At 44.9% G+C, this 15,643-nt stretch overlaps 1 protein-coding gene across 4 annotated transcripts in view; it reads right to left on the minus strand.

Annotated features, from left to right (window-relative positions):
- The window catches only part of CCDC93 (coiled-coil domain containing 93), a 106,787-nt gene that overhangs the window by 44,024 nt on the left and 47,120 nt on the right, over positions 1-15,643 (minus strand). For all 4 annotated transcript variants that reach the window (XM_047772097.1, XM_047772094.1, XM_047772093.1 and 1 more), the window contains 4 exons: positions 13,053-13,089; positions 10,262-10,354; positions 9,924-9,974; positions 9,034-9,120 (listed from right to left, as the gene is read on the minus strand). In XM_047772097.1, the coding sequence (XP_047628053.1) occupies positions 9,034-9,120; positions 9,924-9,974; positions 10,262-10,354; positions 13,053-13,089 (268 nt within the window). The remainder of the gene's footprint in view (positions 1-9,033; positions 9,121-9,923; positions 9,975-10,261; positions 10,355-13,052; positions 13,090-15,643) is intronic.

Here is a 15,643-nt window from a genome sequence, read left to right on the forward strand (position 1 = left end):
ATTAAGACTCTGAAAGGAGCAGGTTATGCTATATGGCTTGAGACAATCCTACCAAGCCAACAACTCATTAACTAATATCCTTCTCTGTGCTGTTAGTTTTTGCGCATTACATAATTTAGTCACTCAGAATTTAGGAAGTCTTGGAGAAGTTTTGTGACACAAACATATTAGCATTATTCTCTCCAGATTTATAAGGTTCTTTCATCTCTAAATTCTGACTCAGTTTTAAAAAATTTTTAAATTAAGGCATAGTTGATTTACAATATTGTGGCAATTTCTGCTGTGTAGTAGCAAAGAGATCCAGTCATACATACATACATACATATTCTTTTCATTTTATCTTCCATCATAATCCATCCCAAGAGATTGAATATAGCTCCCTGTGCTGTACAGTAGGGCCTCATTGCTTATCCATTCTAAATGTATAGTTTGCATCTACTAACCCCAAACTCCCAGTCCATCCCCCATGCCCCCCACCCCACACTCTGCAACTATAAGTCTGTTTTCTGTTTCTGTGAGTCTGTTTCTGTTTTGTAGATAGGTTCATTTGTGGCATATTTTAGATTCCAATTATAAATGATATTATATGGTATTTCTCTAACTTTATTTAGTATGAGAATCTCTAGTTACACGATTCAGTTTTAAATTTCTTTCCCTACCTTCCTTTGTTTCATCCAACTACACTTTACTCAGACCCTATTACGTGTGGAGCACAGTGTTAGGTGAGACACAGACCTCACCCCTGGATCTTCAGAGTCTAGTCAGGTGACACATACTCGATGTCATACCCGCCACATTCTCAAGCCTTCATTGTGCCACAAAGGAAGAGAGGGTTTGAAAGCTCTCCTGATTCCTTCTTTTTCCTTCTTTCCTTTTTTCCTTTGACAAATGTTTATGAAACCCCATTATGTTAGGCACGGGCATATACAATGCTCCCAGCCCTTGTTGACAGCAAATATTCTAGTCCTGGGAGACGGACAAAGACAAATGATGTAGCACCTTGCTGACAGTGCTATGGAGAAAACAAGGAGCTGGCTCACACGTCAGAGCAAAGCCCTAGGAAGGAGAGCCGCCCGCCAGTGGGTAAGTCTCCAGAGTCTCCCGTCAGCATCTGCTGAGTGATCCTTACGCCAGGCAATGGGGATACAGAGGGGAAAGATGACATCTTGGCCTTCCTTAAGTATACAGATTTAAAATATGACCTGTCTAAGACGTGGGACCTTATGTGGAGAAATGGGGCACAGAAGGAAGGGATTTAAAAATCCACCCTGTCCTTGTCTTCTTGATGCCAACTGGCTTTTCTACCTGTGGCCACAGCAGGAGGGCCCCAAGGGCCTCCTCCCCTGTACCACTCTTTCTTACACACACCACATGCCAATGCTGCTAGAAAAAAATGGGCTGGGGTGGGGCCGGATGATGAGCTTAGGAACATTCATAACTAAGCTTAGTAGAAATCACACTGGTTCCAGCAAAAGAGTCAGGGTCTCCTGGCTGCTAAGCATCCCATGACTGTCTGACCCAGGCAAGGTCCCTGGGGTTAGTATCCTCACTCAGTTGCCAGCCTCTTAAACTGTTCTTTTCCATTTCACCTCAACTGACTGACTCCTGGCTGGAAGCTCCTCAGGGCACCATCCATGGCTCACTCACATACGGCTGCCCCTCTACCTCACATTGTCTAGTACATAGTACATGCTCAGTAGATGTTTGCTGAAAAAAGAAATGATCCCATCCAGGGGTCAATTCTTTCAATGTCTGGCAGAAAAGAAATCAAGCCAAAGACTTAAAATACCTCCAAAATTACAGCAATTTTCTTATTTTTGAGAAGGCCTCCTAACACTAATTAGAACTATAAAACCAGGGTAGAGAAATAACAATGTGAAGGGGGTAGATGATACATTAACAATGGCTTCTTGTGGGTCAGTTCCATCCAGTGTAGTTACTCCGATTTCCTGAGGGTCTTCCATGAACAAAGGTTATGATGGTACAGCCGTCATGTGTGCGCAGCACCCCTAGGTTTGGTAACGGTAACACCTTGTTTTGGGAAATCACTGTCTCCTGCTCTTTCTTGTTTCAGAGGGGCTGCCAATCAACAAGCCCATATCCAGGCCAGAACAAATGGCCAAGGAAGGACTATGTGACCTGAGCTGTGCCAAACTTTAGAGGATCCTTCCTTAGAGTTTGATTCAGATGTAGGGAAGGTGCTATAGATTTAAGCAGCCTGTGGTGAGGTTCCCAAGGTGATAAAAAGAGAGAGAGTGAAGCAAAGGCACAGGTGGTCCAAAGCCCTAGGGTCCCTGCATTCATGGACAACTCTTACCCCTAGTTATAAGTGCTGAAAAAGCCTCCCCACCCCCTTTTTTTTTGCTTATATCATCATTCTGGGCAGAGTTTCTATTACATGCAACCAAAAAGTTCCTATAAAGCTACAGTTCAGGTTAGACAGATCATAAGAGACAATGTTCTCTGCCGGTTGCATCAAGAAGTGGGATAAAAATGATCATGGTGGAGGCGGATAAAACCTACTCTAATGTAAAGTAAATCTACAAGTGTGGTTGTCTGCATTCTCTAGAGGAGACCCTTTTCTCTGTGTTTTCACACGTGCATCCCTGACCAGACTCTGGCCATTATTTCTCTGTGGTGACACCCAGGCCCTACTTAGCTAGTGAGATTCCTCAGATGCTCCTGAAAGATGTAATTTTGAGACAGAGTATAGGCTTCCAATGAACCACCAGAGAATCGCTCTCAGAAACAATGGTGCCAGAATTCTTAATTGCTGGACTGGAAAATTTCAAAGCTCATCAAGAAAAAGAATTCCTTCCACAAATAAGTCCCTTGAGGACCCAAAACACATCTTATCTTAAAATAAGATCAAGACGTCAACAGTCTTCTGGCTAGGATGTGATACTCTGGAGAGTATGGACGAGAACATCCTAATGCGGTATTGTCCAGTGATATGATAGGCCACTCACATACCCCGGATGGAAAACCCCACAATTTTCAGCTTAGGTGTGACAGTGTGCTTGGGCAGCATCATTTTCATTGGTACTCATTTCTGTGGTTAGTTCACAATATGACCTGGTCTCTTCACTCCACTTGGCCCAAAGTAGGAGTCAGACAACGGGAGAGTCTAAAGAGGCGTTGGTCACTGCAAAGCCTGGAAAGCAGATGCTAAGGATGGCCAAAGGAGGCTGTCACTGCTGCCGCCTGAGGATATTCCACCTTGACAAAGAGATAAGTCTCAAAGTCAGACAATCCTGTAGGCAAACCTGGAACTAATTAGCTACATGGTAGTGGACAAGTTACTTAACCCCTCTGAACTTTACTTCATTTGCAAAACAGATATGGTATCACTTGCTTATGTAATGAGCACCAACACTGTCACAGGTTTGGTGAGGCTCCAAGCTTGCAGAGAGGAGTAAAATGTGGTCCATATACACACAAACAGGTCATTTCAATTGCATATGAGTAAGTACAATGAAGGAAGACAGAAGATTCCAATCAAGGAGGTAGAACTCTCTTTTGAAAATTAAATAAGGTAATGGTACAAAAAATACCCGGCATGGAGATGATCAAAATGCCAGAGTAGGAGGGCATGGAACTCACCTTCCCTCATGAACACATCAAAAATACATGGAGTTCCTGCTGTGGCACAGCAAGGTAAGGATCCAGCACTGTCTCTGCAGCAGCTTGGGTCACTGCTGAGGTATGGTTTCAATCCCCTGCCCAGCACAGTAGGTTAAGGATCCAGCCTTGCTTCAGCTGCAGCCTGAATTTGATTCCTAGCTTGGGAACTCCCATTTGCCTTGAGTGCAGTCATAAAAAGAAAAAATACAACTACACGTGGAACAATTCTCACTGAAATCTAACTGGACACTGACAGGAATACTCCTGTACAACCAAGGCTGTAAGAAAGATCCACACATAATCACGTAGGAAGGGAAGAAAAGTGATCAGGTAGGGTCCTGGGAGGGGACTCAGGAAAAGGGAGCTCACACAGGAAGAGATCCACCCTGGGAAGGGAGCAGGTCAAGCCACGTACGGACACTGCATTCCTGGGTCCAGCACAGGGAGGATGAGTGCCTCTTGCTGACTACAGTGCTAGTGGAGCTACCAGGAGGGCTGTGGGAAGCTGGGAGACTGGTGAGAAGCGTACCCGGGGTGGCTTGCTCTTCTGGCAGGGTGGAGGCAGAATGAGGACTGCTCCAGTGGCTGCTGGTTTCCCACAACAGTTCCAGCTTGTGCTCCAGCCCGAACTCGTGAATGCTCCTGCCCAGTTTACTTCACGCCACAGCTCCACAATGGACTGAGGGCTGCCACGACTGGAGAGAGCTCAGCTGTGGGACTCAGAGGTGAAGAAGGCCTCAGGTGGTGTCTGAAGGGGGGTGGGGCATCCACTGCTGGCACGTACTCAGGCAGCGCATCAGACGCAGCCCTAATCTTTGACAGTACCTGGACCCCACAGGTTGCACCCTGATACAGACCGAGAGCCCTCAAAGGCCTAGTCTCTTCTGTGGTGCAGCTCTATAACAGGGCAGGGGAGGCAGAGGCTTGGGGGAGTGATCAACTGTGAGGGACACAGGAGACTCGGACATGAAGCTGTGTCTGAGCAGGGCAGGGCAGCTACTGCTGGCGCTTGAACAGGCAGTGCACTGGAGGCAGCCTTGACCTGTCTGAGGCTGGCCTGCCATAGCTCGCTCCCTGTCATGAGGCAAGAGCCCACACAGACCCCTCTTGCTCCAGCACTGCTCCCCCCGGTTCAATATTCACAAATTAATCAATATGATACACCACATTAACAAAAGGAAGGTTATGTGAAGTAAATCAAAAAGAGAAAGACAAATACCATATGATACCACATATCTGGAATCTAATATACAGCACAAATGAACCTTTCCACAGAAAAGAAACTGACATCTGAGAGCTAATCAGGTACTCTTAGCAAGGCCATGATGTTGTTGGGAGCTGGCCTGTACTCATACTAGGCTTTGGTGTTAGATATAAATAATTCCAAAGAACATGAACATCAGACACGGTCACAGGGATCAAAGCAAAAATGTGACCATTACTCTGTAATCATGTTTGTATGTGGACAAGAACCTGAACACTGTTCAAATACCCCAAAATGACCAAATATCACCCTACACTGGCTATTATAAAAAAACAGCTTTAATCTTGATTCATTCCCCTAGTCTTAGAGAGATTTATTTAGATACCCATTCACTGAATTGCCCCTCCTTAAAGCATCCAACCCAGAGCAAAGACCTACTTTCTTGTAGCTTCTCCAAAATCACCTAAACTAAGTCCAAATTCCATAAGTCTTTTCTGATGCCCGCTTACTGAGATGCTGGATGGTTCCCTGTTGGCTGTGGTTTTCCTCTCTATAACCAGCAATGAACCCAACTTGTTCAACTACAGTTCTGTTCCTAGTGGTCTTTGGCTAGAAGGGACTGACAAAACAATAGCACATAAATAAAGCAAATGGCAAACAACAACAATAAAAACCATTAACTTCATCATGGAACCTGCATAGAAATAGAAGTGTAAACCAATAAAGAAAGAATACATGGTTAAAATTAGATATAAAAAACAAATATATAATGAAGTATCTCCAAATGAGTATAAAGAAGTTATTTGATAAATGGTATTAGAATAAGAAGCAGAAAAACTAGGATGGAGCCACATTTTAGACTAAATAAAAATGAACTCTACATCAGTTTAAGGATTAAACATAATTTAAAATGAGCTGAAATAGAATAGGTTTTTATCAAATCCATGCAAAAATGATGACACTGTCATTTGGAAACAAAACCAAATAGACCTAAGTTAATTGGACCTAATCAACTTAGGTACAAACACCTTGCATACAATGAAAAGCAACACACAAACAGAAGAAAAGCCTGAGAAGTACCATGACAAAATATTTAAATCTAGAATAGAAATTTTATTCAAATTGACAAGAAAAATACCACATATCTAAAAGATAAATGAGTAAAGGCTATTAACAGACAATCACATAGTAGAAAACAGAGCAAACAAAAACAAGGAACCATGTCCAAAACTGCACTGGTCCAAAGAGGCACCGTTTTATAGCCACTAAATTAGCAAGTTAGACAAATGAGCAATCAAAGCTGGAAATGCTGGGACCACGCTGGAAAGCCCCCTCATGGTTACCGTATTTTATATCGTTACAACTTATTTGTAAAGCAACACAAAGGAGTCATAAACAATTATATGACTCCTAGGAAATCTTTTTGCAGAAACTATCTGCTCAGATTTTACAACAGTATTATCTACTAAGGCAAACAAAAAATAACCTAATATGGAAAAGTTTAATGAATTGTGCTATGTTAACACATGCACTGTCTAGGATTCAAATAACTGTGAAGGCTAGAAACATGGAAAATGTTTAGGATTTGAGGTGACCAAAAAAAAAAAAAGAAAAAAAAAAGCATACTATGAATGTGCAAATAAAGGCTACCATTAGCTGCATGGCTATGGCATACCAGGCAAGGTTTTAGGCAATCTATCACATTTCATTTAATCTTCAGAACACCCTGCCAGGAAAGTAATAGTCCCATTTTACAGATGAAGAGCAAAGAGGTTAAATAAATTGCTCAAGATCACAGAGCTGGGAAATCCAGGAGACAGACATGGACCAAGATAGGACTCCAATGCTGTGTTTTTACACTGTTCTACCTCATTTAGATACACATGATGATTACAGCTAGATACCTCCATGGATGCCTAGGGACAAACAATGGATTATAATATGCAAACGTGAAATAACTGTGATATCGGAACAAGATTAAAGGCAATTTAATTTAAAAAGCCATCAACAGAGTTCCCATGTGGCGCAGTGGAAATGAATCTGACTAGGAACCATGAGGTTGTGGGTTCAATACCTGGCCTCGCTTAGTGGGTTAAGGATCCAGCGTTGCTATGAGCTGTGGTGTAGGCTGCAGACATGGCTGAGATCTGGCGTTGCTGTGGCTCTGGCGAAGGCTGGCAGCTGTAGCTGCAAACAGACCCCCAGCCTGGGAACCTCCATATGCTGTGGGTGTGGCCCTAAAAAGACAAAAGACAAAAAAAAAGCCATCACTTTTTTATCTTTTATTTTATTTTTTGGCTGTGCCCATGGCATGTAGAAGTTCCTGGGCCAGGGATTGAACCCTTGCCACAGGAGCAACCTGAACCACAGCAGTGACAATATTAGACATTGTGCCACCAACTCCTAAGCCATCATCTTTAATGCCATGTGACCTACTCAATGTAAACAACATAGTCAAAAATGAACTCAAACCCCAATTCTCTTTGAGAAGTTTTAATTATACATGTCCTTGGAAAAAGACCTGTTCAGAACTACTTCTAATTTTGTGCTTTTATGGAAGAACAAGATGGAGGTGGAGAATAAAGAATAGAGAATTCAGTTTCTTTAGAATTAGACCAGATCACTATCAGCAACCATCAGATCATTGTACAAGGGTGAGAAAGGGAAAGCTCAGGGAGGCAGAGAGACCTGAAAGAAGGAAACATGGACCTGCTGAGCTGCTGGGCATTCCCAGGTAAGGGTAGGTATATATGGAGGGTCTGTCTGTCTGCTTCTCTTAGAATAATTCGAGCTCCTATCTGCTTGCTGTGTGTGAGGATGAAGACAAAAGTCAGAGACCCTGCAGGAACAGCAGTGAGTGCCCCATCTATTTGTCTTTTTGTAAAAACGATTCAACAATGCTATGTGGCAGGTACAGACACTCCTGTCAGGTAGCAAACCAAGATACCTCCTTCTCCAGGCAGTGAATTAATCACTCTTCCCACAACTATGCCTTCAAGCCTTTTGATTTTATTGCTACTTTTAGGATGACCTAAATCCTTTCCTGGTCAAATCTCAGATGATACTTTCACCATGCCTCCTTTCTTAGGATTCTATGAAAGTCAGATGAGAAACCCATGTTAAGAATCAGTGACTTGGGGAATGGGGAAAACAAGAGAACCCCATCCCTAGACATTCTATACCATTTTTTAAAAGTTGGCTTATAATATTATGTATGTTTCACTCGTACACCATTTTTTGACTTCTGTATACTCTATAATGGGTTCAGCACCAAGTTTGGTTTCCATCACTTACCATACTGGTTGACCGCCTTTCCCCATTTTGCCCTCCCCTGCTCCCTCCCCTGTGTTAACCTGTGCCATTTTACTCAGTCTTGCTCAGAAGGCCCCTCACTCGGTGGGAGATGACCACCTGCTATGTTTTAAGCAGACTGTAACTCTCAGATTACAGGTGACACCCGCTCCCCAGCTACAACATCTGTGCAAGCACTTCAGAAGAATGTAGCACAGAGGGCTGCGACAAAGCTAATTTTTTGTCAAGGCTTCAGAGAGCAAAGCTGGGTGCTCCAACAGACATCAGCATTTTAGGGGGGCAGAACGAGTCAGGGCTGGAGAAGGGAGGATGTGAAACAAGGTCCTGTAAATCTGATTTTACTGATACTACAGCTCGGCCCGACCAGAATCAGTTACGTGCAAAATGATTAATCTCCGTCTCCCTGAAATATTCAAGGTCCTGCTGCCTATTCTTAGAATGGAAAAAACCTAATGCTGAAATATGACTTTCAGGCTTTTGTTCATTCTATACCCTTTGAATAAAGCGGAACACAAAATTCTGCTTGGGCCTGGCTGAGTTATGGGGTTTATCTCTTAGGTGGCAAAACTGCATCCCTCAGCCCCATCACCAAACTGAGCCCAAGTTATAAGAAGCCTGGTAGAGAAGGAAAAATGTGGGTGCCATAGCCATTTATCAGAGGCAATAACTGCTATGAGATACAAGTTTTATATTTATAGAAGAATAGGCACTGCAGAAGAATAGTAATTTGGCTAATGGGCAAATGTGGATGGCTCCGCGTGGTATGTGTTTTGGACAAACGTGGCTGATGGACGACAATCTGCCTCCATCACTGCTGGGAGGCAGTGGGGAGGCGGGAGAACAAATACTTGGGGCATGACTTGAGCAAAGGCTCTGGCTGGGCCCCCACCTACCTTCTCTGCATACTCAGACACAATCTGCTTGATTTCAGCTGAGCAGAGGCCCACGATCTGGCCCACGGAGCTCGCGGTCAGACGACTCTGCAATCACAGGGAGGGTGTGTTCTCAAGGCTGTGCACTGCAAAACCTGAACACTCTCAGTACTACAGCAAAATAGATATTATTCCCAGGGGAAAAAAATAATTTGGCTTTCACTCATGCTCAACAAGGAAGGGTGAAAATAAACCTCAGGACGAACATTAAGCCACCTTCCTCTCTCCTGAGTCACTTAGCAGATACGGTTAGATTTTTTTGCCCCGTGGGTATTTTTGGAAAATCATTCCTCACCATTCATACTCCATCCCAAGGTCTTTATTCCTGAGGGTCAATAAAAAGAGGCTGAAGGGAACGTGGCAGGCATAGGACTCAGGGGGGAAAAAAGTACCAATGGGAGAGGAAGAGGGGGTCTCAGAATTCCTAACTTGGCTGACACTGGGCTTTCCTACCCTAGAAAGGAATTCTTTCAAAGTAGCTGTGAGCTCTGGGAAGAGCAACTATAAATTCAGTATCCTCTATCTAGAAGGTGTAGGAAGTAAAAAAGACAAGGGTGCCTTTGGCGCAGGATGCCGCAGGTGCTTAAGAGAGGCAGGACTGCACCACGGCGGGCACCCTGTCTTCATGAGGGTCCTTCAAGTCTCCCTCCCAGAGGTTCCCATGGATGGCAACTCTTCGTGAGTATAAAAAGGATCCCCAAAGAAAGATGCTGAGGAAAGAGGAAGCACTGAGTCCTGAAAAGAGAGGACCCTGAAGGTGGTCACTTGGAGGCAGATCTCCCCAGGGAAGGTGTTTCCTGCCTCCATCTCCACACCGCGCCCTCCCCCACAACCACACCCTCATGGCTCACCTCCTCATTTGCCATGGCCATCATCTTGGTCATCAGTGACTGAATACGCCGCTAGAAGGGGAATGGGGAGAAGCAGCAGTGAGCCGGTCTGATCATGTAAGACTTAGGCAGTGTGTCTAAACAGGCCTCTGTGGTGGAATCCAAGGGCTTTTTCAGCCCATCCCGTTTTACGGTGAGCCTCATGAGAGGTGAGGAAAGGAGACTGAAAAGGCATGGAGGGCCAGCCAATGGCAGCTGGCTGCAGGGGTAGCTGGCCATTTTGGAAAGCTGGGGATGAAAATGAAATTTCTCCCCAAACAATCTAAGCAGAAACTCAGGGGGTTTCATGGACCACTTACCTCTTCAGCAGCCTGAAGCTCCTCTTCCTCATGGGCATCAGCTTTTTCTGCAGCCGAGAGCCCCATGGGAAGTGCCGCTTTCTTGTCCTCAGCCTGGAAGGGAAGATGCGAAAGCAGCTGAGCACTGGAGGTGGAGACTTAGTACAGAAAGGACAACATTGCAAAGAGGCATGAGCCTGTGAAAGGAAACACATAGATCCAGACAAGCGGCCCAGTCCCTGCGGTAGGAGGCGAAATCCAGAGACCTGAGCCTCCACTCACACCAGAGGCCAAGCCGGAGGAGTTGCGAGCCTCACCCATTTCTTGCCTCCCCTTCTGAATGCTCGCTGATTAAATTCATATCATATACCTTTGCCAGGTTTATCCTTACACTTTGATTGGGTCCTCCCTACTTTAATACCTTCAAGAGCACATCACTGCTTAAGAGTGTTTTTTTTTTTTCATTCAAGACCCATTAGTGGGACATGAAGGTAATTTAGTAGGCATGGTTGGCACTTAAATTAAAATAGAACAGGGAGTTCCCTGGTGGCCTGGCAGTTAACTCAGTTAATGGTGTTGTCACTGCTGTGACTCAGGTTTAGTTCCTGGCCCAGGAACTTCTGCATGCTGCAGGCACAGCCAACTGCCCCCACCCTCGACCACCACCTTCTCCTACCTGCCCCCCCCCAAAAAAAACCCAGAACAGAGCAGAGTGTATTACAGGTAGTAAAGGGTTAAGTACTGCTTTGTGAAACTTATTTTGGGGAGTGTGTATGTATGTGTGTGTGTACTGAATCATGATGAAAAATAGAATTTTTACTGCCAAGAGTGGTCAACAACGTTTGAAAACCACTAGTCTGAAGGATAAGAGTCTACACTCCTTGCCCTGGTAATCATGCTCCATGCCATGGACCCAGGCTCAGGCTCTAAATGTACCACACAGAGCTCAGGACACCTGGACTAAGGGCTGCTCCCCAAACCTGGGTTGTGAGTCTAGAGTTCTTGGTTTTAGCTCCATCTTTGCTGTTCACCGGCTGGCGTTCACCAGCTGGCAATCTCCGGCTTACCCTCTCCGGATAGCATGGTATTTATGGTTAATTGAGAGGACTGGTCTCAAAGGCCCTTCTCAGACCATTCTGATTCTGAGATACAGTTCTCTAACAAGCCTATGAATGACCCCAGGGAACAGCCTGAGCTCCTGCCTGTATCCACAGGGGGCAAGACTTTCGGTTCAAATGTGCCATTGGACACAAGAGTAAGTCAAGTTAATGCTATTTTATGGGCATCTCATGACTTTTCCAGTCATAATCAAAATGCCTTATTTCAGAATAGGGTCATATACACAGACAATCTTTTCAGACTTAAAATTATATATTAAACATACACATCAAATTCTTATATACTAGACGCCATATAACATGCTTAAACCCAGAAAAAAACCTTGCTTTGGAGGAAACAGCTGTTTGGTTGAGTGAAAACACAAACGTGGGAGAAACGATGAGGAAACCAAAAAAAAAAAAAGGTGTCATAATCAGTGCATAACTGATTGCTAACGAACTAAAAATAATGATAGCAGTCAATGCTTAGTAGATGTGCACAATGGGTTGGATTAATCTACATCCTTTACAGTTTATTCTTCACAGTGATGTTGTGAGTAGTACAATTTCTGTCCTCATCTTACAGATGCTGTGAACTAAGGCACAACAGTTAAACACACTGACTAAAGTCACACAGTGAAAAGGAGGAGCTGGGATTTGAAACCAGCCAGTCCGGCTTGAGAACACATGCTTGGTCACTGTTGGCGCCCTCCGATGACTGAGACGATGGCCACAGGAAGTAGAGGGAGGCTGGGGTCAAGGGAGGCTTCCTAGAAGCACTGAGGGATGGGGGATCTGGATGGAGGAGGCATGGCAGAGTGATGGGAGAGGGAGGGACTCTGGGGAATGATGCAGGTCAGGTGGCAAATGAGAAAAGAGGTTTTACTCGATCTCAAACTGTGGACTCTACTTTTTAAGAGACCACTGGCCACTATTAGTTAGCATTTTATCATTGAAAAGGCAGTGGATAAGAGCAGGCTTTGATGTCAGAGCTGGGTTCAGATTCTTATTATGGCACTTAAGGAGCTGTATGACCTTGGACAAATCACTGAGCCTCTCTGAGCCTCAGCTTTCTGACCTGAAAAACAGGAGTAAGTATCTCCCCCACAAAGTTGTTCAGAGGAGTCAGTGAAAATATACATGTAGAGACCTGAACAAAGGACCTAAACATAGGAAAGGCTTGTCACTGTAAGATTTATATGCCTGCCCTGCTGCTGACGATTAAGAATCATGAATGAAGAGAAATCTTTGTGAAATTAGAGGAGCCCACCTTGACTTCCTGTATTTTCCACATAAGGCACAGGACCAGCCTGCGAGTATGCTATGCTCTCTCACTGCCAGCAGCCTGTTCACACCTGTCTGGGGCCTCTCTCACCTGATGAGGAATGTTCGGGGCCCTGGGAGTGGACTTAATCTTTACAGTTTTGGAGTTATCAGAGGCCACATGTTTGACCCTGGGGGCATGACCTTTAATCATCCTTCACTTCCAGTCCCATGATGAGGTGTTGTTTCAGTTCCCGGGCCTGCAGAGGCAGCACCTGCAGATGCCAGGAGAGGGATGCAGTGGCTAAAGGCAGCTGGCACCTCTTTGTTGCCCCAGGTTCCCCAAGGACCACAGATTAGCTGGCAGCAGCCTGTTGGTGTAAGACAGATGTACAGGGGAGAGGCGCTTCCATCTCTCAAGCTTTCTCTCCCATTACCCATGCTTTACTTACCGTCTCTGTTTTGTTCTGGCGGCTAAATCCATATCTCCTGTAAGCCACAAAAGAGGAGAGTTCAATTACTATTCGAAATAAATTGGGTCAAATGCATTTTGGTTGGATTTTTACATGAAAAGCACCAAAGAGAATTTAGGTTATCTAGTGACTGGAGAACATGCTTCAAGTGCCTGAATAAAGGGCCAGCCATTCTATTTGCTGTATAAATATTATAAATGGGAACTCTCCATGCAGAGGACAACATTCTCTTTAAATGCAATCATTACTCTTTGCATTGGGAACTGCATTTCAGATCCATAGTTTAAGCTAAAAGCCTTAAAAATATCTATATAAATAAATGTGAATGTATTTGCTCAAGCTAAACATGCGCTCTTATGACAACTTCATAATCTCACGTCCAGCCCAGTTTTTATTCTCAAACACAATCCAAGCATGATGCTGATAATGTGGTGTGCTCACTTCACCAACTTTATTTGCTTTTTAGGGCTGCACTCATGGCATTTGGAAGTTCTCAGGCTAAGGGTTGAACTGGAGCTGCAGCTGCCGGCCTGTGCCACAGCAACTCAGGATCAGAGCTGCATCTGCAACCTACACCACAGCTCACGGCAATGCCTTATGCCTGACCCACTGAGCGTGGCCAGGGATTGAACCTGCAACCTCACGGATACTAGTCATATTTGCTTCTGCTGCACCAAAATGGGAACTCCATCACTTTGCCAACTTTAAACTCAAAGAAACTCACAAATGGACTTTAAATTAGCCACTCTTCAGGTTCTAATTAAAATCTATTTTTGTAAAGCAGCAAAAACCATTCAACCTAAAACAAAAAGCACAATGTAAAACACTCAAACTCACTTACCTTTAAATAGTTTATAAGGAAATAAAACCACATGCAACCATTTAAGACAAACAAACTGAGGCCTGCTGCTCTGCCCTCATTCACACCATGCCTCACCTGCTGGGTCCTGTGCTGGCCTCTGACCTGGTCTCGGGCCTCCACTGCCCCTCCTCAACCCACTCTTTAGTCCGCTCCCTGCTGGCCTGATCTACTTTTGTTAGCACTGTTTTTAGGGCCTCCCTCCCATGGCCCTGTCTAGTGACTGTGGCTTTCCTCCAGCAGCTCACCTGGGCAGGGCTCTGCGCACACTGTGCCATTCTGCCTCCTACTTTTCTGTTTCCTCCTCATCCCTTGGTTCTAAAGCCACCTCCTCTCTGAAGCACTCCCAGACTTCGCTTTGGATGTTTTTGGTCATTTCCAAAGTCAGTTTTGCTCTCAATCTGAAAACCTCAATCAGAGACCAGTGCTTTGCCTGCCTCGGGACAAAACACACACTTGGGCACAGGATTTCTTGGGACTTTGAAGACACGTCACAGGCTTGGTTTATAGTAGAATCTGGTACACAAGGTGGGCTGGGTGGGAGAAAGTCAGGACACTGGGTTCAGAGCCTTCACTCTGGTACCAGCCAGCTGTGTGACATGGGGAAAATTGCTTCACCTCTCTGAGCTTTGCACCTCTGATAGGGGAATGCAAACATGATCCCAAGCCCTGTTTAAATAGTTTACATAGGGTTTTTATAAATCACCACTAACAGTATAAGAGGGCTGGAAGGAGATACAAACTACAAGCTGGGTCATTTGCATTGAACATTTTTCCCAGGCCCAAATATTCTGCCCTGGCTGATCCAGCCCTGAGCCCACAGGTATTCCTCCTACTTCCTGGACAGCAATCCATGTCCAACTGCCTATTTGCATGTCTGCATCTTTCTCTCAGAAAATGCAGAAATTAAGAAGCCAAAAGTTATCACCTGACTTTGCAACTGGCTGTCATGTAACTGGAGAGACCAAAAGCCACTGCTGAGTACAGTGTGCCCATCCATTAGGCATAAACCTATAGGCCCAAAGTGCTACAGACCAAAGTGAAATTCTGAGTATCCACACAAATCTTGTAAATGACCTGAAGGCAGACTCTGTAAACTCCCTTAGTTAACATCTAGCATCCTTCTATACCGTGGAGGCAGGAAAACGAACCACTCTACTTTCCATACTCTCTTGTACCTGGGGATCTGAATATGACTTAGGTTTCATCACTGAGCCGCACTTGCTGGAGTTTTCACTGTGCAACAGTGAGAGGGGAAGGAGGGAAAGGATAAAGGGTTCTGTCCTGGTGCGGATCACAGCAGAGGTAACCTGGTTCTGGGGCTGGGAGCTGTCTTAGTGCTTTTCTGATTTTGGCAGGAGGGGCGTGTTTCTTTGTCGGCAACTACAGTGCCAGCTTCCCAACTCCACAGGCTGTTCTCTAGCTTCTTGACCTTAGAGGCAGAAGCAGCATCCCTGGTGGCCCAGTTCTGACGCAATGCTTGGGAAGTGACCCTGCTCAGCCTAGAACCCATCTCTTAACCCTTCCCATCCATCCTGTAATCAACCCCTTCTGCTGAAACCAGTGGGAGGGTTTTGTGTCCTGAACCAGGGAACCATCACCAACAGAAGAGCTCACTATAAGTTTCCTGCTCCTAAAAGTATCCTTGCATCCTTTTATTTTCTAGGCTTTCTGTCTGTGGAGACCTTTAGGGCAGAAGACATACCCTTAG

The sequence above is a fragment of the Phacochoerus africanus genome, chromosome 3 (assembly GCF_016906955.1).
Source record: "Phacochoerus africanus isolate WHEZ1 chromosome 3, ROS_Pafr_v1, whole genome shotgun sequence".
In the NCBI taxonomy this organism is placed as follows: domain Eukaryota; kingdom Metazoa; phylum Chordata; class Mammalia; order Artiodactyla; family Suidae; genus Phacochoerus; species Phacochoerus africanus.